This window comes from Oncorhynchus clarkii, chromosome 7 (assembly GCF_045791955.1).
Source record: "Oncorhynchus clarkii lewisi isolate Uvic-CL-2024 chromosome 7, UVic_Ocla_1.0, whole genome shotgun sequence".
In the NCBI taxonomy this organism is placed as follows: Eukaryota; Metazoa; Chordata; class Actinopteri; order Salmoniformes; family Salmonidae; genus Oncorhynchus; species Oncorhynchus clarkii.
Window position 1 is genome coordinate 44,982,339 of NC_092153.1, and position 21,393 is coordinate 45,003,731.

The 21,393-nt window shown below is 42.3% G+C and overlaps 1 protein-coding gene and 1 long non-coding RNA gene across 2 annotated transcripts; one reads left to right on the forward strand and one right to left on the reverse strand.

The window, feature by feature from the left end:
• Positions 1 to 845: 845 nt before the first annotated feature.
• Positions 846 to 9,733, reverse strand: LOC139414266 (coiled-coil domain-containing protein 120-like). The gene is made up of 10 exons (XM_071162168.1): positions 9,572 to 9,733; positions 9,378 to 9,480; positions 8,792 to 8,910; positions 7,556 to 7,660; positions 7,331 to 7,451; positions 6,688 to 6,747; positions 6,102 to 6,258; positions 5,903 to 6,004; positions 4,519 to 5,547; positions 846 to 4,416 (listed from the first exon to the last, which is right to left on the reverse strand). The coding sequence occupies exons 2-10, from the start codon at positions 9,424 to 9,426 to the stop codon at positions 4,320 to 4,322; spliced, it is 1,839 nt and encodes a 612-aa protein (XP_071018269.1). The 5' UTR covers positions 9,427 to 9,480; positions 9,572 to 9,733; the 3' UTR covers positions 846 to 4,319.
• Positions 9,734 to 12,822: 3,089 nt separating this feature from the next.
• Positions 12,823 to 15,899, forward strand: LOC139414267 (uncharacterized). The gene is made up of 2 exons (XR_011634869.1): positions 12,823 to 13,010; positions 15,531 to 15,899. It is a non-coding gene; the product is annotated as an uncharacterized lncRNA (long non-coding RNA).
• Positions 15,900 to 21,393: the final 5,494 nt, after the last annotated feature.

Genomic DNA, 21,393 nt, shown 5'->3' on the forward strand with positions numbered 1-21,393 from the left:
GTTTCCACTTTCCACTAGAATCAGTGATATTTAACTGGGTCTCCGCGGCCCGCTGTAGGGTGTTTCAATGTTTTTATGAATATTGCTAGAAACAACAGAATACGTTCATTTGGAATTTCAAACCTACAAGTGTATGTGCCGCTGCCTGCTGGTAAGGTTTCTTAACTTGGACATACATTTTTGCCAACACATGGCTAACCTTTGTTTAACCAGCTAAACAGCTGCTCTTAGTGAAAATGTGTTTGGGAGTTATCTTTCTAGCTAATAGGCTATGTTAGAGTGTACAACTCCGGTTCCAATCATAATGTGGGGTGGTTAAAATAATGAAAAACGGTCTACCAAATCTATTCATTTTAAAATGTTGATTACTTCTCCGTCCCATTATCATTCACCTGATGAGAAAACATATGATTGGGTCTCTGGTTTGCCTGGGAGGGGGTCCCTGGGCAATCATTTTTTTTAAAGACCCCTGCACTAGATAACACAGGCAAAGTTATATTGGCTATATTATAAAGATTCATGCTTTTTGGTCTAAATTTAAGGTTAGGGTTAGGCATAAGGTTAGCACTGTGTTAAAAGTTAGGGTTAAGGTTAGGTTTAAGAGTATTTGCAATTAGTTACTTTGCACCTCTGTAAAAAAGTAATCTGTCAAATTGTGTCATTCTTCAAGCAAAGCCAAAGCCATTAGAATTAGGCTAATAAGGATGAACTGATGAAATGTCCTATGATACATATTTTATTTAACTGAGGCAAATCACTCACAGTCATTACATTGTAAATACATGAAAATCAATATACTGTCGTTTTCTTTTTGAATGATTCCATTTCAACATGTTTAATTAACCATGATTACACTTTATTAAAAAAAAGATCAATGAATGCACCCCATCCTCCTCCCACAGAAATGTACAGTATGTCTCACCCCTTTGAAATATGGTCACCGTGTAATGGGATGAAAAAAACATGTCTCAACTCATTCCAGTCAATCAATATAACTCATTTGTGGCATTACTCTAAAAATCGAAAAACGAATACATTTGTAAATGTCAATTAACACCACACTTATCTTGCTGGTGCTGAGAATTGTATGGGCTTTATGACAGAAGTGTATTTCACAAAAAGATACAAAATATTCTAAGTTCATAAATATACAATATATATTCTGGATAAATTTGCTTTGAGCTGAGTGTATATTCATTTATGTTTTACAGACATAAGTTACATCACCTGAAAAATACATTTACGACCCCCAATGCACAGCAGTTTGGTCATCAGTTTCAGGTTTAGACTAGCTGGAAGAATTTCACACACTAACTACTGAATGGGAAAACAGCAACATTTAAAACCATATAACATTCCACTAAAGGTACTTGAGAAGAAAGGAACATTTTCAGCTGTAAAACATGTCAATAGATGAAAAGCCATGGCATTCATGAGTCTATTATCCTCAGTAAAAATGAAAGATCATTATTAGCTACGTACCTACTTTTTTTTTGTTTTCAGATGACAGTTTGCACCATAATGATCAATGAAGAAATACACTTACACTTTCATTATTATTCCAGAGGTATTCCTTTCCTACCATTCATTTAGTTAATGATGCACTTTTATAATGGTATAATCATGAACCTATGATACACAAGAACAGACAAGCACATACACTATAAATACAAAAGTATGTGGACACCCCTTCAAATGAGCGGATTCTGCTATTTCAGCCACAACCATTACGGACAGGTGTATAAAATCGAGCACACAGTAATGCAATCTCCATTGACAAACATTGGCAGTAGAATGGCCTTACTGAAGAGCTCAGTGACTTTTAATGAGGCACCGTCATAGGATGCCACCTTTCCAACAAGTCAGTTAATCAAATTTCTGCCCTGCTAGAGCTGCCCCGGTCAACTGTAAGTGCTGTTATTGTGAAGTGGAAACGTCTAGGAGCAACAACGGCTCAGCAGCTAAGTGGTAGGCCACACAAGCTCACAGAACGGGACCGCTGAGTGCTAAAGCGCGTAGTGCATAAAAATCGTCTGTTCTTGGTTGCAACACTCACTACCGTGTTCCAAACTGCCTCTGGAAGCAAAGTCAGCACAATAAGTGTTAGTCTGGAGCTTCATTAAATGGGTTTCCATGGCCGAGCAGCCGCAGACAAGCCTAAGATCACCACGCGCAATGTCAAGCTTCGGCTAGGGTGGTGTAAAGCTCGCCATCATTGGACTCTGGAGCAGTGGAAACGCGTTCTCTGGAGTGATGAATCACGCTTCACCATCTGGCAGTCCGACGGACAAATCTGGGTTTTAGAGGATGCCAGGAGAATGCTACCTGCCCCAATGCATAGTGCCAACTGTAAAGTTGGTGGAGGAGGAATAATGGTCTGGGGCTGTTTTTCACGGTTTGGGCTAGGCCCCTTAGTTCCAGTGAAGGGAAGTCTTAACGCTACAGCATACAATGACATTCTAGACGAATCTGTGCATCCAATTTTGTGACAACAGTTTGGGGAAGGCCCTTTTCTGTTTCCGCATGACAATTCCCTTGTGCACAAGGCGAGGTCCATACAGAAGTGGTTTGTCGAGATTGGTGTGGAAGAACTTCACTGGCCTGCACAGAGGCCTGACCTCAACCCCATCAATCACCTTTGGGATTAATTGGAACGCTGACTGCGAGCCAGATCTAATCGCCCAACATCAGTGCCCGACCTCACTAATGCACTTGTGGCTGAATGGGAGAAAGTCCCAGTAGCAATGTTCCAACATCTATTGGAAGGGCTTCCCAGAAGAGTGGAGGCTGTTGTAGCAACAAAGGGGGGACCAACTCCATATTAATGCCCATGATTTTGGAATGAGACGTTCGATTAGCAGGTGTCCACATAGTTTTGGTCACGTAGCACATCATGGGAAGCTTATAAAAGGGTCATTCTTGAATTGTGGTGGCATTAATGACTTAAAATATTTGTATCATTACGATAAGATTGTGCCAACACTAGGAGTAGCGTATGACAACATGATACATTGGAAATGGAATCTCCTACTAGCACAGTTCTGACATAAGGCCTGCTCATGACATCATTCAGTGCCATCCCTAGCCCTGTTCTTGTTAGATCCTTTTAAAAGGAATTTATTGTCAAATCTTTCTTATTATCATGATATATACAGATCCAAATATGTGGTTTATTGTTGATCTTGAATGTCCAATTGGGCCACACATTTTCTTATTTGCTCAAACTTGATACCCTGTCAACCATTTTCTGGTTTTCAAGTGTTCTCTCTTGGGGAAAATGTCCCATCCCACTGTTCTACTTGCTTTTGAGGGGTTAAGGCTTTTGACATTCATAAAGTGCTCTGAAGGAAAACATGCTACGCAACTGAATGAATAAAAATGACTAGAAAGTTCATTAAACGACTGTCCTAGACCAGTAAAAGCCCTCTGAACTTTACTATTACGACATTTCAGCAGCTGGACTCAGAAAATGCAGAAAAATGAGATTGCATGAAACAACTCAATTTGGCAAAAACAGGCATTACTTTCATTTGTTGATTGAAGACCAAGCTTTGAAAGGATTAGTGTTAGCATTGCAGATTATTAGAAAGCACTAACGTTTTTACAAAAGGTAGGGTTCTGTTTTAAACACAGAGCCACAGCTCCTGTTCCTTAGTCTACGATATTGCAATGTAAGTCCCCATTCGTTTAACAAAAATGAGAAATAGCAAGCCAATGCATGTTTGATGGACAGATGAAAAGATAAGACAGATGTAATATATTCATCTTTACAAACATGTACATTTACACATTCACTGGTGTCTAAATACTTTTTAGATCATATGAGTTCATTACATATGTTTGTAAATCACAAGACTAAATGAGCAATAAATGACCTGTTCTATATCTATTCTTTATACCTCATAAGATACAAAATAGTTATTTAGAATACATATACTATATTCTGTAAAAAAATTATATCTTGGGAGATTTGTTAGGTTAAACAAGGAGGATGTTTGTTACATGTGGCTTGGGTCTGACCAACGATAGAATACAATACAGTATACGGTAGCTACAGAATAACAGGGCATTCAGAACGGCTTTACAGTCTTTTTCTGCTGGGGTTGTAATGTGTTTTTTTTTAGCTTGTGAGGTCACCTTATATCTGCTCCTTTTACATTGTCTGGATCTCTGTGTGTGTATATGTGTGTGTGTGTGTGTGTGTGTGTGTGTGTGTGTGTGTGTGTGTGTGTGTGTGTGTGTGTGTGTGTGTGTGTGTGTGTGTGTGCGTGTGTGTGTGTGTGTGTGCAAGTATGTGTTTAAAAAATGATTCAGCTACATTAGACCAACGTGCCAGGGTCAGTGCTGGGCTCCTTCGGAGTCATGTCTTGCATCTGAGGATGAACGGGCTCTTGATAGAGTGAGAACTCCATTGACCTGCCATAGAGTGAGCACAAATCATCACAGCACTCAAAAGTACCGGAATCTGCACCTGTGTGAATGTTACCAACAATCATTACAAAGTACAGAAATACTCACCTTCCATGCAGTGGGTGGCCATGGAAGCTGGCTGACTGAGACATCTGGGACCTATGGAGTGGATCACCTTGTATAGACTGAGCCTGGTGCACCAAAGGGTGGGGGTGTGAGAGGCGGGAGACCCCTGAATCATGCCCCTTTGACGTGGTAGTAGGGTAGCCAAGGGCGTTCCTCAGGTACCAGTCTCTGAGACCCTCCAGCGCCAGAGCTTTATGTAGACTCCTCGTCGAGTCCTCCGGGGTTGGGCGAGAGAACTGGGGAGGCCTGTGATTGAATGAGGGGCCGGACAGCTCGGTCTGGTAGGGGTGCAGGTTGGGAATGGAGGAGGTAGTGGAGCTTGGGGCAGGGTGGGGAGACTCATAGGCAGAGAGCAGGATGGTGTCATGCTGCAGGGGGATGAAGGGTCCACAGGACTTGGTCCGCGTGACTTTGACTCTGTGAGGCTCAGCCTGGGAGCCACGGATCACCATGGGGCTGTAGGGTGGGGCAGCACTGGGTAGATGCACCTGGGATAGGGAGAAGCCGTTGGCTTGAGGAGGCACTGCAGCAGTGGACGATCGAGGGGAGGAAATGTCCTGCCAGATTCTACCTGTTGATTGGTACAGCTGGTGTTGCACTTGAATGCTATGTTGCTTCCCCCAGATGTAATCCATTAGGAGCTCGTTGTAACCCCCTCCCCCTGCTTCTCCTCTCCCACCCATGGACAGCCGCATGTTGCCCTGCTCCACAGAGCCGTCCAAGTGTCTCTCAGGACTGCCCAGGTGGATGTGCCTCAGCTTGCCATCAGTGAGGGTCTCAGAGCTTTTGTAAGGCCCTCCTTTGGCGGGCATCCCGTTCCTGGGGCCTGGGTCCTCGGGAAGACTGGAGCGGTCAAGCAAGGCCTCAGAACTGTTGCTCCGCCGGGCACGGGAGCTGTACGGGCAGCCTCTGCGCTCTGAGGAGGAGCCTTCCTGGGTTAAGGGCACCATATGAGGTACATCCAGGCTGCCAGACCACTGCTTTAGTGCAATCCCACCAGAGCCATCCGATCTGAAGGAGAGAAAGAGAGCAAGGAGCTTATTGTAATAGGTTAGTCCTAATGTAAACACAGTATCTTTACATTTCATATTCCATTGATTGAATGTGTGATATCAAAGGGAGCATGATATAAGTATCTATGGCACTAAGCATCTGACTTCTCACAAAATAAATCATCTTGAGAGCTTTGATGATAAAATGTTGAAGCAAATGTTGATGCAATGTTTACCATGGCTGGCATGTTCTGTAGTCTAATTACCTGCTGCACTCATCTGTTATTCTGTCAGCCTCTCTGTCATCATAGTGGGTGGGTAGCAGTGGATGTGCTGCATTAAGCAGAGGCACTGGACCAGAGGAAGAATATTACCTGACATGAACACTGATTGGGGCAGTCCGGGCGATGAGGGGGGTAGCAGGAACACTTCTGCCTTCAACATTAGATGTACTCCTTGGTAGAGAATGACTAGGGCTAGGAAAAAAAACATGAGTTCATAGCTTTAGACACAAGAAGAAGGAGAGCGTTACACGTGTACACACACACACACACACACACACACTGACAATACCTGATGGAGCTGGTCACAGAGTTACGGCGCGTCCTCATTTCATAGTATATCTCCACTGGGGACAGTTTCCTACAGACCTGGTGGTCTGGGCTGCCCAGGGACAGACGGGGCTGGGACATGGAGCGGTGGTCTGCTGCCACACTGGGAGAGGACTCCTCTAAGGGAGGGAGAAGATGAGGTTTGGTCAACTTGAGTCACCCTAACTCACAATCGACACGCAAATACAGTAAACAGAACATTCCCTTTCATGAACATAATCAGACAGCAGCCGTGTAATTCTGAATTTAAGGAAGACAAATGTAAGTCTTCGCTCTTCTCATTTTTACGATAGGTACTGAAATGTGATCTGTCATCTAGTAACTGATTATAAACTGAGTATGCACAGTACCAATCATCCAATCTCTCTTTTTATGTAGCCTCACCGAATAATGCAATGAAAACAAACTCTGTCTAGACGTTTGGATAATATTTTGCAAGACTTTAGTGTTTGGGTGAAACAGACAAAGATAACTGCTCAATGATTTTTACCCACGAGCATTAACAGATTCGGTTGTTATGATTGTTTTTGCAGCTCTGGCTAGCTCACCGTTGTCATGGGATGTTGAATCTGACATGGAGCTAGTGCTCTCTGACATCACCGTGTCCTCTGCAAGAAAAACAAACACAACCTCTTTGTATCACAGGGAGTAGAGACCAAATACACATACTGTACCATCACATCATTGGAGGGGACAGGAGAGGAAACTGGCTCATATCAAAGTGAACTTCTGTGAGGTTAACCTTTCACTGCAGTGGGCTAAATCAGGGTCACACAGAGAGTTTCTTGGTAGTCTTAAACAAATACACCTGACACACATGGTTATAGGCTTTAAAACAAGAAGACACCTGTACCATGTCGGATATAGAGTTGAAATGTATTACATTTTGAGTTTGCATCCCAATATTACACTTTATATACATCACAGAAGATTGAAATATAACAAAGAATTGACATAGAATCACCGGATTTCCAGCAGTAAATTTATATTTATTTGATTAATTATCAAATGATGAAAAATATTAATAACATTCCACCAATGAAGCCACTAGGTAATGTGACTGCAGGAAAGGGCTACCCAGTACCCAGTTGTTTGGCCTAGATAGATATCATGGAAACATTTATCAAGATATGTATGTATAGCTGTGAACACATCTTTGAACTCTGCTGTACACAGCACTGCCTTCCTTACCTGTGTGGCATCCCCGGTGAACGGTCCTCCTGCTGTTGGGGACATTCCTGTCTGACTCTGAGTGCCTGTACAGAGCACCACTGAAGATTGTTTTCATCTGCCTTCGCTGACCTGTCTCATCCTGCACAAAGCAATAGCTTAGTCAGTGATGTGTTGATAACCAGTATTAACAGACATTCAGGACCTCTGTGACCAGTGTCATAGTATTTGAGAAAGTCCTCTGACCTCTCCCCTGGTGTTGTTATGTGGCAGGCCAGCCCTGCGCTGTACAACGGGAGCTCTCTCTCCTGTCTCCAGGGGGAAAACATGTGAGACCTTCCCGGTCAGCTCCTGCAGACAAAATACATGCCACAGAATTAGCCTAGTTAGATTAAAAAGTGAACACTGTTTTCATACAGCCAATGCCAAGTCAAATGTCATACTGTCTGTTATATAATATAGTTATATAATTGAGCAATAGAAACAAATGTAATAAACACTGATACATATCCTGTTAGTCTCCAGTTTTGTATCTTAAAATAGTTGATTGTTGCGCTTGAATACATGTGCTAGAACTAATGTGATAATAGTCCAATGAAGATTAAACTATGTTGTTCAAGAATAGTATCATTTGAATGGTGGTACATCCGACCACCAAATCAAAAGTACTGTATATAGAGAGTATATAGAGAGCGTTTCCCATGCATTAATAATCTTATTCTAGAGAGAAGCTGAGACACATCTGTGTTCAATTTCAAACCAAAAGCAGGGGGATGTGTGAAACAGCTGTGAGTGAAAAGCTGGAGCTGCTGCCTGGTATGTCTGGCTCTGCCTCTGGAGAAAATCAGGCTAACATTGATACGCTGTCGCTACATATTCTTGACTCATGCAGCTCTGGAAGGGGAAAGCTTTAAACTTCGCTATGTAACAAAAGTTGCCAAATGTTGTTCTTTCATCTGTAGCCAAACTCAGTGAGCCTGATTTACAATTTCAGGTGGTTGAGGTTTACAGGGGTTTAGAGCTGCTCCGTACTGAGTCAGATACAGAAAACAAACCCAAAGTTGGTTTATGCTTTTCAATAATCTGATAAAGCACACGTCTCTATATCATGGCTTGGGTGAATGGAGCCATTCCCTCTAACCTGACCTGAGACCTACAATGGTTAAAAGGTAGGAAAGAGGAACTGACCTGAGACCTACAATGGTTAAAAAGTAGGAAAGAGGAACTGACCTGAGACCTACAATGGTTAAAAGGTAGGAAAGAGGAACTGACCTGAGACCTACAATGGTTAAAAGGTAGGAAAGAGGAACTGACCTGAGACCTACAATGGTTAAAAGGTAGGAAAGAGGAACTGACCTGAGACCTACAATGGTTAAAAGGTAGGAAAGAGGAACTGACCTGAGACCTACAATGGTTAAAAGGTAGGAAAGAGGAACTGACCTGAGACCTACAATGGTTAAAAGGTAGGAAAGAGGAACTGACCGCCTCCAGCAGACACACTTGTCTCAGCTCTCCCACTCGGCTGCTGAGGAGGTCCTCCAGGAGTTGCTTTCTCTCCTGCAGTGCGGAGATGCGTTCAGCTTGCAGCTTGCTGTCCTGATCTGCACACCAACACACACATCAACACATGCAGCTGAGACAACAACCATTTATACAATTACTTTGTTGCAACAATGGTGTTACTAGGTAATTACAGTATTACTGAGCACTTAAAATATTGTGTAATTGCATCAGATTATCAATTAAATTCTGGGGGCAGATGTGTTAGAAAAGATACTAGAACGAGGAGCGGAAGCAGGGCGGTAGTTCCACCCCCCTGTCTCTGCAAGTTCCAGGCAAGTCTATGGGCCAAATGTCCCCTCCCCGAAAGATGTGAACACCTGCGAAATTAGGATTTGTCTGAAGGATCAGTGACGGAAAAATCTGTGCACCGGAACAAAGTTGGTTGTTAGTCGTTACATCCCACAGGCTGTTGACAGATACTACGATACCATCTTATGTTACATGCGTCTGTCCACAAGAAATTAGTAAGTACCCCCAAATCTCTCTGTGGAGGTTTAAAACTCACCTGGAGCCCCCACACTCATGGATGTGATGAGGCGCCCTTTGACCTCCATGTGGTCTGATTTGTGAGGTCGTGCTTCTCAAACCTCAGCCAATCAAAACCTCACCTGTTGAGAGAGAGCACTGTGATTACCTAATAGAAATGGAACAAATAATGTGGGCCTAGAGCACAGGTTGGTTTAAATACATTAATCTTACCTAGCAACTTCAAGCATGTGTTCTCCAGTAGTTTGGTTAGCCATCTATTTTTGTTAAACCAGTAAGAATGTGTCTTCCACTAGTCAAAAACAATAAAGTGATCCCAGCCACCGCCAGTGGGGGGAACCTCTGTGACTCTTTTCAGGTGTCTAATGCTAAATCCTGTAACAGAGAGGCAGAGTTTCAATTTTTGGTAATGTGACTAAAAACGAATAGGCCTACAGTTAATATAGAATAAGAACCGTGTGTGTTGTTTCAATTATAGACTATCAGGCCTAGCCTGTCTATGTCCATCGTATGTGCATTATATAAAATGTATGCTTGGTGGCATAGGATGGCTTCATGTTAACAGGATAATTCAAAAGTGTGCTTAATAGAGTGATTCAAAAATTAAATAACATAAGTATTTAACATGATAGTGTAGACTGTGCCAACATAATAAATAATATTAAAGCAATTGTACGAGGGCATGGCCTGCCTGCCTGCCTGCCTGCATCTCTTAGCTCTGACAATCATGTCTTCGAAGAGGAGTGAGAGTGAAACAGAATTAATAACGTATGGAGAAGAACAGATGGAGAGAAACCTAAACTGTGTTTCATGTCTCAATTTCCAAAGGTAACCAACACAAAATAAAATAATGTACCAAAAGTAACAGCAATAACTTTTCACTGAAAGTAAGACACAACCTGCTCTGTTTATGCCCAGTTGCACACATTCAGTGAAGACAACTTGCACCAGCATTCCCCAAGTGAGGATGGCTTTCACTTCAGCAGTAATAAATTCATGAACTAAATTCATGAACGTTTTTTGAGGAAAAGATCATGATCATTAGAAAGCAAATTACGGACTCCTCTTTAAATCTGCGTATTCCTCCAAAGCTCAGTTGTCCTGAGTCTGCACAACTCTGCCAGGACCTAGGATCAAGAGAGACACTCAAGTGTTTTAGTACTATATCTCTTGACACAATGATGAAAATAATCATGGCCTCTAAAACTTCAAGCTGCATACTGGACCCTATTCCAACTAAACTACTGAAAGAGCTGCTTCCTGTGCTTGGCCCTCCTATGTTGAACATAATAAACGGCTCTCTATCCACCGGATGTGTACCAAACTCACAAAAAAAGTGGCAGTAATAAAGCCTCTCTTGAAAAAGCCAAACCTTGACCCAGAAAATATTAAAAAATATCGGCCTATATCGAATCTTCCTTTCCTCTCAAAAATTGTAGAAAAAGCTGTTGCGCAGCAACTCACTGCCTTCCCAAAGACAAACAATGTATACGAAATGCTTCAGTCTGGTTTTAGACCCAATTATAGCACTGAGACTGCAATTGTGAAGGTGGTAAATGACCTTTTAATGGCGTCAGACCGAGGCTTGGAATCTGTCCTCGTGCTCCTAGACCTTAGTGCTGCTTTTGATACCATCGATCACCACATTCTTTTGGAGAGATTGGAAACCCAAATTGGTCTACACGGACAAGTTCTGGCCTGGTTTATATCTTATCTGTCAGAACGAAATCAGTTTGTCCTCTGACAAATCAAATGTAAATTTCGGTGTTCCTCAAGGTTCCGTTTTAGGACCACTATTGTTTTCACTATATATTTTACCTCTTGGGGATGTCATTAGAAAACATAATGTTAACTTTCACTGCTATGCGGATGACACACAGCTGTACATTTGAAACATGGTGAAGCCCCAAAATTGCCCTCGCTAGAAGCCTGTGTTTCAGACATAAGGAAGTGGATGGCTGCAAACGTTCTACTTTTAAACTGAGACAAAACAGAGAGGCTTGTTTTAGGTCCCAAGAAACAAAGAGATCTTCTGTTGAATCTGACAATTAATCTTGATGGTTGTACAGTCGTCTCAAATAAAACTGTGAAGGACCTCTGCGTTTCTCTGGACCCTAATCTCTCTTTTGATGAACATATCAAGACTGTTTCAAGGACAGCTTTTTTCCATCTACGTAACATTGCAAAAATCTGAAACTTTCTGTCCAAAAATGATGTAGAAAAATTAATCCATGCTTTTGTTAGGTTAGACTACAGCAATGTTTTACTTTCCGGCTACCCGGATAAAGCACTAAATAAACTTCAGTTAGTGCTAAATACGGCTGCTAGAATCCTGACTAGATCCAAACAATTTAATCATATTACTCCAGTGCTAGCCTCCCTACACTGGCTTCCTGTTAAGGCAAGGGCTGATTTCAAGGATTTACTGCTAACCTACAAAGCATTACATGGGCTTGCTCCTACCTATCTTTCTGATTTGGTCCTGCCGTACATACCTACACGTACGCTACGGTCACAAGACACAGGCCTCCTAATTGTCCCTAGAATTTCTAAGCAAACAGCTGGAGGCAAGGCTTTCTCCTATAGAGCTCCATTTTTATGGAATGGTCTGCCTACCCATGTGAGAGACGTAGACTCGGTCTCAACCTTTAAGTCTTTGCTGAAGACTCATCTCTTCAGTGGGTCATATGATTGAGTGTAGTCTGGCCCAGGAGTGTGAAGGTGAATGGAAAGGCTCTGGAGCAACGAACAACCCTTGCTGTTTCTGCCTGGCCGGTTCCCCTCTCTCCACTGGGATTCTCTGCCTCTAACCCCATTACAGGGGCTGAGTCACTGGCTTACTGGTGCTCTTTCATGCCGTCCCTAGGAGGGGTGCATCACTTGAGTGGGTTGAGTCACTGACGTGATCTGCACTTTGAGATATCAGCTGATGTAAGAAGGGCTATATAAATACATTTGATTTGATACCCAACAGTTTATTTCAAGTGACAGCATTCTCCACACGTTCTCTAAAACAGTGGCTCCCAAACTTGTTTGTTGTGAGCTTAACCTTCAGGATTTTCTTGTGACTCACCTAATAAACCAAAAACAAAATGTATAGTCAGAAACCCAGGAACACATCCCACAAGTGGGTCCTGATTCATCATTTTGGAAACATCGCTTCAAGATATTTAGCTGACATCTCAACAGAACCTTTAAAGGCAGTCTAGCACCTATTTCTCAATGCCAGAAACACATATAATAGTAACTTCGAGCACCCCAATACAACGTTCTCAAATGACAAACTCTTAAATGAATTGTTATAATATTGTAATGTTGTTCCAGAAGGTGGGTTTGAGGTTCTCTAAATCAAACTTCAGAAACAATCCCACAACGCTCTGCAGTCAGCGTCACTCGGTGAATGAAAAACTTCTAAAAAGTGGGATAAATGTGTGAATGTTAGGCGGGGAATTGGGCGTCTACTCGTCAATCTGCGGGCACATTTCATCCGAGTACTTCCATGGCAATCAACAATGGATGGAGGGCTTCAGCAAAAATGTGCTTCTCAAAGTGGATGCTGCACCTACCATTAATGTTGCTTCTTAAGCATCTCAGACAGCTAGCAACAACAGCAGAGACCGCAAGTATGATCACTGGCATGGAAGTGAACCAGGTAATTGAAAGAGCAAGCTAGCATGCTACCTCTATGCTAACGTTAGCTAGCTGTAGAGCTACCGCATTTAGCTGACGTGTTTTATCGAAATTACACTGATAAAACTACGCACATGTAAACACATCTATCTGCTGATGCTGTCCTAGATAGGCTTGTACAATGGGAAATAATATTTTTCAAGGTCTTTTGGGGGGCTGCGTGTTGCGGTAATTTGTCACTATGGCTATAGGGGAGTTTTCTATACGGCCTGCTGAGTGCGGGCTAAACTGAAATGCTATGCTTTGGCCAAGGCTCGGACCGCGGATCGGGTGTCACGTCAGATAAGCCCCGGAGCCATGTTTTCTTTGGAGGGGTGGATTTTGGTCCATGGGAAAGTTTATTTTTGGATCTTAGGATCAATGTAGTCACTTTTGTTTCTTGTTGAAGAGGCAGCAGATAACTTCAGTTTTCTATCCTCTTACTCCATTTCTGGATGACTTTTTGGCTAGATTTTGTTTGTGTACTACCATATGTCGATAACATAGCGAAGTTTATCACTGGTATGGGCTAGTAAATATCCTAAACCTAGCCAGTTAAACAGTGATAGCTGCAAGCTATAAACCCTTGGATAGAGGGAGGAGAGAATTCACTTTCTGTTTCATCTGCAGCTGGTGTTCACTCAAATCTGTTTTTACACATTTAATTATTTAAATTATATTTTTATTCTATAAAGATTGTAATTGTATCAATATGTTGTGAATATTGTTGAAAATCCTCAGCCATTTTACATACAAAAAATGAAGTTCCACTAGGTGCGCCCCAGTTTACAGGCAACATGTTCCTCCACCGTTTGAGAAATTACAATCTTGCGTTCTGGGTTTTCCGGCAGTCTACATGGTTTTTAAATGTGGGGAGCATAAATTGTACAATTTGTAAACTAACAAATAATTTTCAAGTTAGAACCCATGTATACTGAACAAAATTTAAACGCAACATGTAGATAGATCCCAGATCACAAAAACTCACAAAAAGTTAAATTCTCTCAAATTCTGTCCACAAATTTGGTTACATCCCAGTTAGTGAGCATTTCTTCCTTGCCAAGATAATCCATCCACCTGACAAGTGTGGCATATCAATAAGTTTAATAAAAAGCATGATCATTACACAGGTGCACCTTGTGCTGGGGGCAATAATTCTGTATACATCTGGCTCTTCTTTGGACACTGTGTTAACAAACCTTCAGATGAGCTTCAATGCCATACAACACTCCTTCCGTGGCCTCCAACTGCTCTTAAATGCAAGTAAAACTAAATGCATGCTCTTCAACCGATCGCTGCCCGCACCTGCCCGCCCGTCTAGCATCACTACTCTGGACGGTTCTGACTTAGAATATGTGGACAACTACAAATACCTAGGTGTCTGGTTAGACTGTAAACTCTCCTTCCAGACTCACATTAAGCATCTCCAGTCCAAAATTAAATCTAGAATCAGCTTCCTATTTCGAAACAAAGCATCCTTCACTCATGCTGCCAAACATACCCTTGTAAAACTGACTATCCTGCCGATCCTTGACTTAGGCGATGTAATTTACAAAATAGCCTCCAACACTCTACTCAGCAAATTGGATGTAGTCTATAACAGTGCCATTCGTTTTGTCACCAAAGCCCCATATACTACCCACCACTGAGACCTGTATGCTCTCGTTGGCTGGCACTCGCTTCATATTCGTCGTCAAACCCACTGGCTCCAGGTCATCTATAGGTCTTTGCTAGGTAAAGCTCACTCCGCCTTATCTCAGCTCACTAGTCACCAAAGCAGCACCCACCCGTAGCACGCTCTCCAGCGGGTATATTTCACTGGTCATCCCCAAAGCCAACTCCTACTTTGGCCGCCTTTCCTTCCAGTTCTCTGTTGCCAATGACTGCAACGAATTGCAAAAATCACTGAAGCTGGAGACTCATATCTCCCTTACTAACTTTAAGCTTCAGCTGTCAGAGCAACTTACCGATCATTGCACCTGTACATAGCCCACCCAACTACCTCATTGCCATATTGTTATTTATTTTTTGCTCCTTTGCACCCCAGTATCTCTACTTGCACATTCATCTTCTGCACATCTACCACTCCAGTGTTTATTGTAAAATTGTAATTATTTTGCCACTATGGCCTATTTATTGCCTTACCGCCCTAATCTTACTACATTTGCACACACTGTATATAGACTTTTCTATTGTGTTATTGACTGTACGTTTGTTTATCCCATGTGTAACACTGTTGTTTGTGTCACACTGCTTTGCTTTATCTTGGCCAGGTCGAAGTTGTAAACGATAATTTTTTTCTCAACTAGCGTACCTGGTTAAAGGTGAAATAAAAAATAAAATGCCACTCTAAAATGTGCAATTTTGACACACAACACAATGCCACAGATGTCTCAAGTTTTGAGGGAGCATGCAATTGGCATGTTGACTGCAGGAATGTCCACTAGAGCTGTTGCCATATAATTTAATGTTCATTTTCTACCATAATCTGCTTCCAAAACAGTTTTAGAGAATTTGGCAGTACGTCCAACCAGCCTCACAACCGCAGACCACGTGTAACCACACCAGCCCAAGACCTCCACATCCGGCTTCTTCCCCTGCGGGATAATCTGAGACCAGCCACCCGGACAGCTGATGAAACTGAGGAGTATTTCTGTCTGTAATAAAGCCCTTTTGTGTGGAAAAACTGGCTCCCAAGTGGGCGGGCCTATACCTTCCCAAGCCCACCCATGGCTGTGCCCCTGCCCAATCATGTGAAATCCTTGTATGAACTGTAACTGTAAAAAATGTTGCATGTTGCATTTATATTTTTGTTCTGTATGTCTGAATGGAGACCATCCTCCTCAGTGAAAAATAAAAATAGTAAAACATTAAAGGTATCCTTTTTAGATAAGACTACTAAATATATTCACGTCACCAAATAATTAAAACACACTGTTTTGCAATGAAGATCTACAGTAGCCTCGGCCGCACTCTGTAGGGTAGCACCACGTTGTAGCCAGAGGACAGCTAGTTTCCTTCCTCCTCTGGGTACATTGACTTCAATACAATACATAGGAGACTCATGGTTCTCACCCCCTTCCATAGACTTACACAGTAATTATGACAACTTCCAGAGGACATCCTCCAACCTATCAGAGCTCTTGCAGAATGAATTGACATGTTGTCCACCTAATCAAAGGATCAGATAATTAATCTAGGCTAGCTAGCACTGTAGTGCATAAAATGTGGAGAGTAATTGACTCAAAGAGAGAGAAAGACAATAGTTGAAAAGTTTTGAACAAATTAAGGAGAAGCAAGAGAGAGAGCTAGCTATATTTCATAGTATATATATTTTTTAAACGTTCACTTACTTAGCTAGCTAGTTTAGCCTACACAAATACCTGGCTCAAACAGAGATGGGTGACAGGTTAGTTAGCTGGCTATGGCTATCCAACACTGGAACTCTTCCAAGTCAAGGTAAGCTTTTGGTTTTATTAATTTATTGCCACTGGGGCCTGCCGGTGTAACTGCTTAACTGCTTGCTGCTGACTGTACACAGTACTTCATGATTGTAGCGGGTTTAGTAACGCGTTAGTTCTATTAGCTATGTTGACTATGACGTGACAACGATGTAGGCTGTGTAGCAGTTAGTGGCCATGATATGAAGGTTTGGCTTGGAAAAGTTGTTTCACCAGGTCACAGACAGCTGATGTGTTGGGCACTGAAGTCCACAAGCGAAGGGAAACGGTGAGAGGAGGATAGTGAGTAAATCGATGCGAGAAGGAATGATATACAGTGGGGCAAAAAAGTATTTAGTCAGCCACCAATTGTGCAAGTTCTGCCACTTAAAAAGATGAGAGAGGCCTGTAATTTTAATCATAGGTACACTTCAACTATGACAAACAAAATGAGAAAAAAAATCCAGAAAATCACATTGTAGGATTTTTAATGAATTTATTTGCAAATTATGGTGGAAAATAAGTATTTGGTCGATAACAAAAGTGACTGGCCTAGCCAGTCTCCAGATCTCAACCCCATAGAAAATCTTTGGAGGGAGTTGAAAGTCCGTGTTGCCCAGCAACAGCCCCAAAACATCACTGCTCTAGAGGAGATCTGCATGGAGGAATGGGCCAAAATACCAGCAACAGTGTGTGAAAACCTTGTGAAGACTTACAGAAAACGTTTGACCTCTGTCATTGCCAACAAAGTGTATATAACAAAGTATTGAGATAAACTTTTGTTATTGACCAAATACTTATTTTCCACCATAATTTGCAAATAAATTCATTAAAAATCCTACAATGTGATTTCTGGGATTTTTTTTCTCATTTTGTCTGTCATTGTTGAAGTGTACCTATGATGAAAATTACAGGCCTCTCTCATCTTTTTAAGTGGGAGAACTTGCACAATTGGTGGCTGACTAAATACTTTTTTGCCCCACTGTATATTAGTTCATATACCGCACCAACTAAATAAACATCAGATAAGGTCCATTATCTACTGCCTGGACTTTAAAGCCTGCCAGCAATGGCCAAAGCAGGAGGTTGCTCATCAGTCTAAAGAAGTCAGGGGGAGCCTATCATTTTTCTTTATGGTATTATTCAGAATTCCATGCAAGCTTGTTCCAAATCAGGCCTTATTCCCTTATGCTGCATAGAGAACAAACAATAGTGATTCTCTTCAGTGCCAGAGCATCTCTCACTCCAGAATCTTAATCATAAAGAACAGGCAGCTCCTTGCAGTCTACTAAATAACCAAATCCTTCTTTCCTAAGAAAAACACCATCAACAACACAGAATGCCTCAAGAGCTAAGAGTAAGGTTGGAACATTTTTAAGATGTGTACAGAGAACGGCACCATATTATCATCGTAAAAAAAAAAAAAAAAATGTATCTACCACCTCAGTCATACCATATGCGAGATCCATGCTTCAAATACCTCACACATTTAACATGGGGTCCAGTCCTGGAGTTGAGACGGTCCAGTTTGCGTGTACTAGTGTGAAATTCCCCTTGTGTGACTTCCCATTGATAGACACCGTTTCTTAAACGGAAGCAAACGGATTCAGTTGTTTGTCTTAAACAAACAACTGACACTAATGATTCACTGTCCATTGACACTGATAGTCTGACCCAACCCATCGCATGAATCCACTCCAGTCCTAGTCAATCGATTATTCTTCATTTAACTTAATGTGCACTGAAGAGGACATCATGTTATTGACCAGAGGGAGGTGGTGTACCAAACTTTGACCAAAATTATTAATAAATGTGCCATTCAACCGTCTAAAAACATGGGGGGAAAGGGGCAAGACTGAGAGATTGATAGGGAAAATGGCGAGACAGACAGGAACAGTTGGGTGTCCACTTAGACGGAAGTGTGGTGAGTTGATGCCTGGAGCCATAAGGCCGGCACGTCATCTAGGAAGGTTTTCTTCCACACAAACCAAGTAATACACACAGCACAGAAAGGCAGTGTGAGCAGCTAGATCTCTACTTTCCACAATCAGTTTAGAAAGTTCATAAATAATGAAGGTACGTTCATAAATAATCAAGGGAAACATGGCATGAGAGGGATGAGGAGCGGGGAAGCTGGTAAAATACAACAGGACTCCTATCTTACTGTTCTGGATTTACTGCCTTTTGAACCTAGAACCAAATAAAGCACACCTGAAAGGACTGCTGATCCCATGGTGTGAGTCAGAGGTAACTACCGTACTGGCACATCTGGAGGACAGATGTGTTCAGAGACACAGGTACAATAACTCTGCACTAAACTCACATTCCTGAGTGAATCCTACGGGAAAGAAAGAAGGTTTAGAGGAAAATCACCAGTCAGACCAAATGAGGTAAGAGACAGTGAGATGAGTGGGATGATCAGAGAAACAAGGTGGAGTGACTATTGACAGTATAAGAATGAGATGGACACTTGGGAGACCCAGCCAGAATATGCTAGGAGTGAGACGATGGTTATCGTGATACAGATGAGCTGTGGAGAGAAACACGCTGATTAAAACATGAGCTTTGAGCGCAGGCAGGCAGCCCGTATGCAGCTCGCATCACACGCATGCAAAATGCAAATCAGCCAGGAGTTGAATATTCAAGTCCAGGGGGGCCACATAGTCAATGCTGCAGGGCAGGCCTCTCTTTCTCTTCTACTATGTCCACACATCTTTACAAGCTTAGCCTATTATATGATAATATTCACAGGCCGTATAGCCCCACCACTTCAGGGCAGGCAAAAATCCATCACAGCTCAGTAAACAATGCGTCATTCCAGCCAATTTAAAGATACTAAAATGGTTTTCTTCTGTAGCACGGATAGTCCAAATACGTATTAATTTGCATATTTTTGTGCATACTACTTTGAATACTGTGATGTAGGCTACTATATCTTTGCCAAATGGAAATTGTTTCTTATTTATAGGTACCCAATGCTTTGATACCATTATGATGTTGATGCTACTAGCAGAGACGCAAAGAAGAGCAGCTGAAATGTGTCCTCGGCTCCAGTGCAGATAGACCATCGGTGATGCTACAGTGACACACTCAATCCTGGTGGTGGCTACAACCATTGTTTACACAGCTGCTGCCTGCTCCTGTCATGAATTGTCAAATGACACACAAACTCACCTCAACAGACATACTATAAATATATATACTCGGCATCAGAATTTAATAATTACTAACCAATATATATTTTTTTTAAAGGACAAGCATTCTTTTACATTTTTTTTTAGAAGAGATCTCTCTCATAAGTAAGCATTGCTGTATCAAACAGATGTATTGAATTTACCTGCTCTCTTCTGTAGCTCTGGCACATTCTCTCTATGTTCAGTTGTGTAACTTTCCTGACTTGACTTCAGATAATAATAATAGTATAGTAAGTATGCAGTATTCCTGGAGGACAGTTATGGAGACGAAACCTTTAGCATAAGACAGGGGGTGGGGGATAGAAAGTTAACAATATAACAGAGGAAATGTCCACACCTGGGAAGGAAATTCAATTGAAAATGCAGAGTTTGAAATGCATATCTTACCATATGCATTTTGGCCGAAAATATGTTTTCCGTTTAGTTAATTTTGTCATTTTCATTTGCGTACCCCTCTAAAGGTCCCTGACTCCTGTTGCTTTTGCAAGAGATACACTACATGACCAAAAGTATGTGGACGCCTGCTTGTCGAACATCTCATTCCAAAATCATGGACATTAATTTGGAGTTGGTACCCCCTCTACTGCCATAACAGCCTACACTCTTCTGGGAAGGCTTTCCACTAGATGTTGGAACATTGCTGCGGGGACTTGCTTCCAATCAGCCACGAGCATTAGTGAGGTCGGGCACTGATGTTTGGCGTTTAGGCCTGGCTTGCAGTCAGTGTTCCAATTCATCCCAAAGGTGTTCGATAGGGTTGAAGTCAGGCCTCTGTGCAGGCCAGTTCTTCCACACCGATCTCGACAAACCATTTCTGTATTGACTTCGCTTTATGCAAGAGGGCATTGGCATGCTGAAACAGGTAGGGGCCTTCCCGAAACTGTTGCCACAAAGTTGGGAGCACAGAATCGTCTAGAAAGTCACTGTATGCTGTAGCGTTAAGATTTCCCTTCACTGGAACTAAGGGGCCTAGCCCAAACCATGAATAACAGCCCCGGGACATTATTCCTCCACCGCCAAACTTTACAGTTGGCACTATGCATTGGGGCAGGTAGAGTTTTCCTGCCATCTGCCAAACCCAGATTAGTCCGTCGGATTGCCAGATGTTAAAGCATCCCTCCAGAGAACGCGTTTCCACTGCTCGAGAGTCCAATGGTGGCAAGCTGTACACCATTCCAGCCGACGCTTGGTATTGCGCATGGTGATCTTAGGCTTGTGTGCGGCTGCTTGGCCATGGAAACCCATTTCATGACGCTCCTGAGGAACAGTTATTGTGCTAACATTGCTTCCGGAAGCAGTTTGGAACTCAGGAGTGAGTGTTGCAACTGAGGACAGACAATGTTTATACGCTATGTGCTTCAGCACTCGCCAGTCCCATTCTGTGAGCTTGTGTGGCCAACCACTTCGCGTCTGAGCCATTGTTGCTCCTAGACATTTCCACTTCACAATAACAGCACTTACAGTTGACCGGGGCAGCTCTAGCAGGGCAGACATTTGTTGGAAAGATGGAATCCTATGAAGGTGCCACGTTGAAAGTCACTGAGATCTTCAGTAAGGCCATTCTAATGACAATGTTTGTTTATTTAAGGAGATTGCATGCCTGTGTGCTACATTGGTGCACTAAAACTCGTAATGTTTTAAGTACACTCTTAGAAAAAAGGTTTCCAAAGGGGTTCTTTGGCTGTCCCCATGGCATAGGATAATCCTTTTTGGTCCCAGGTAGAACCATTTT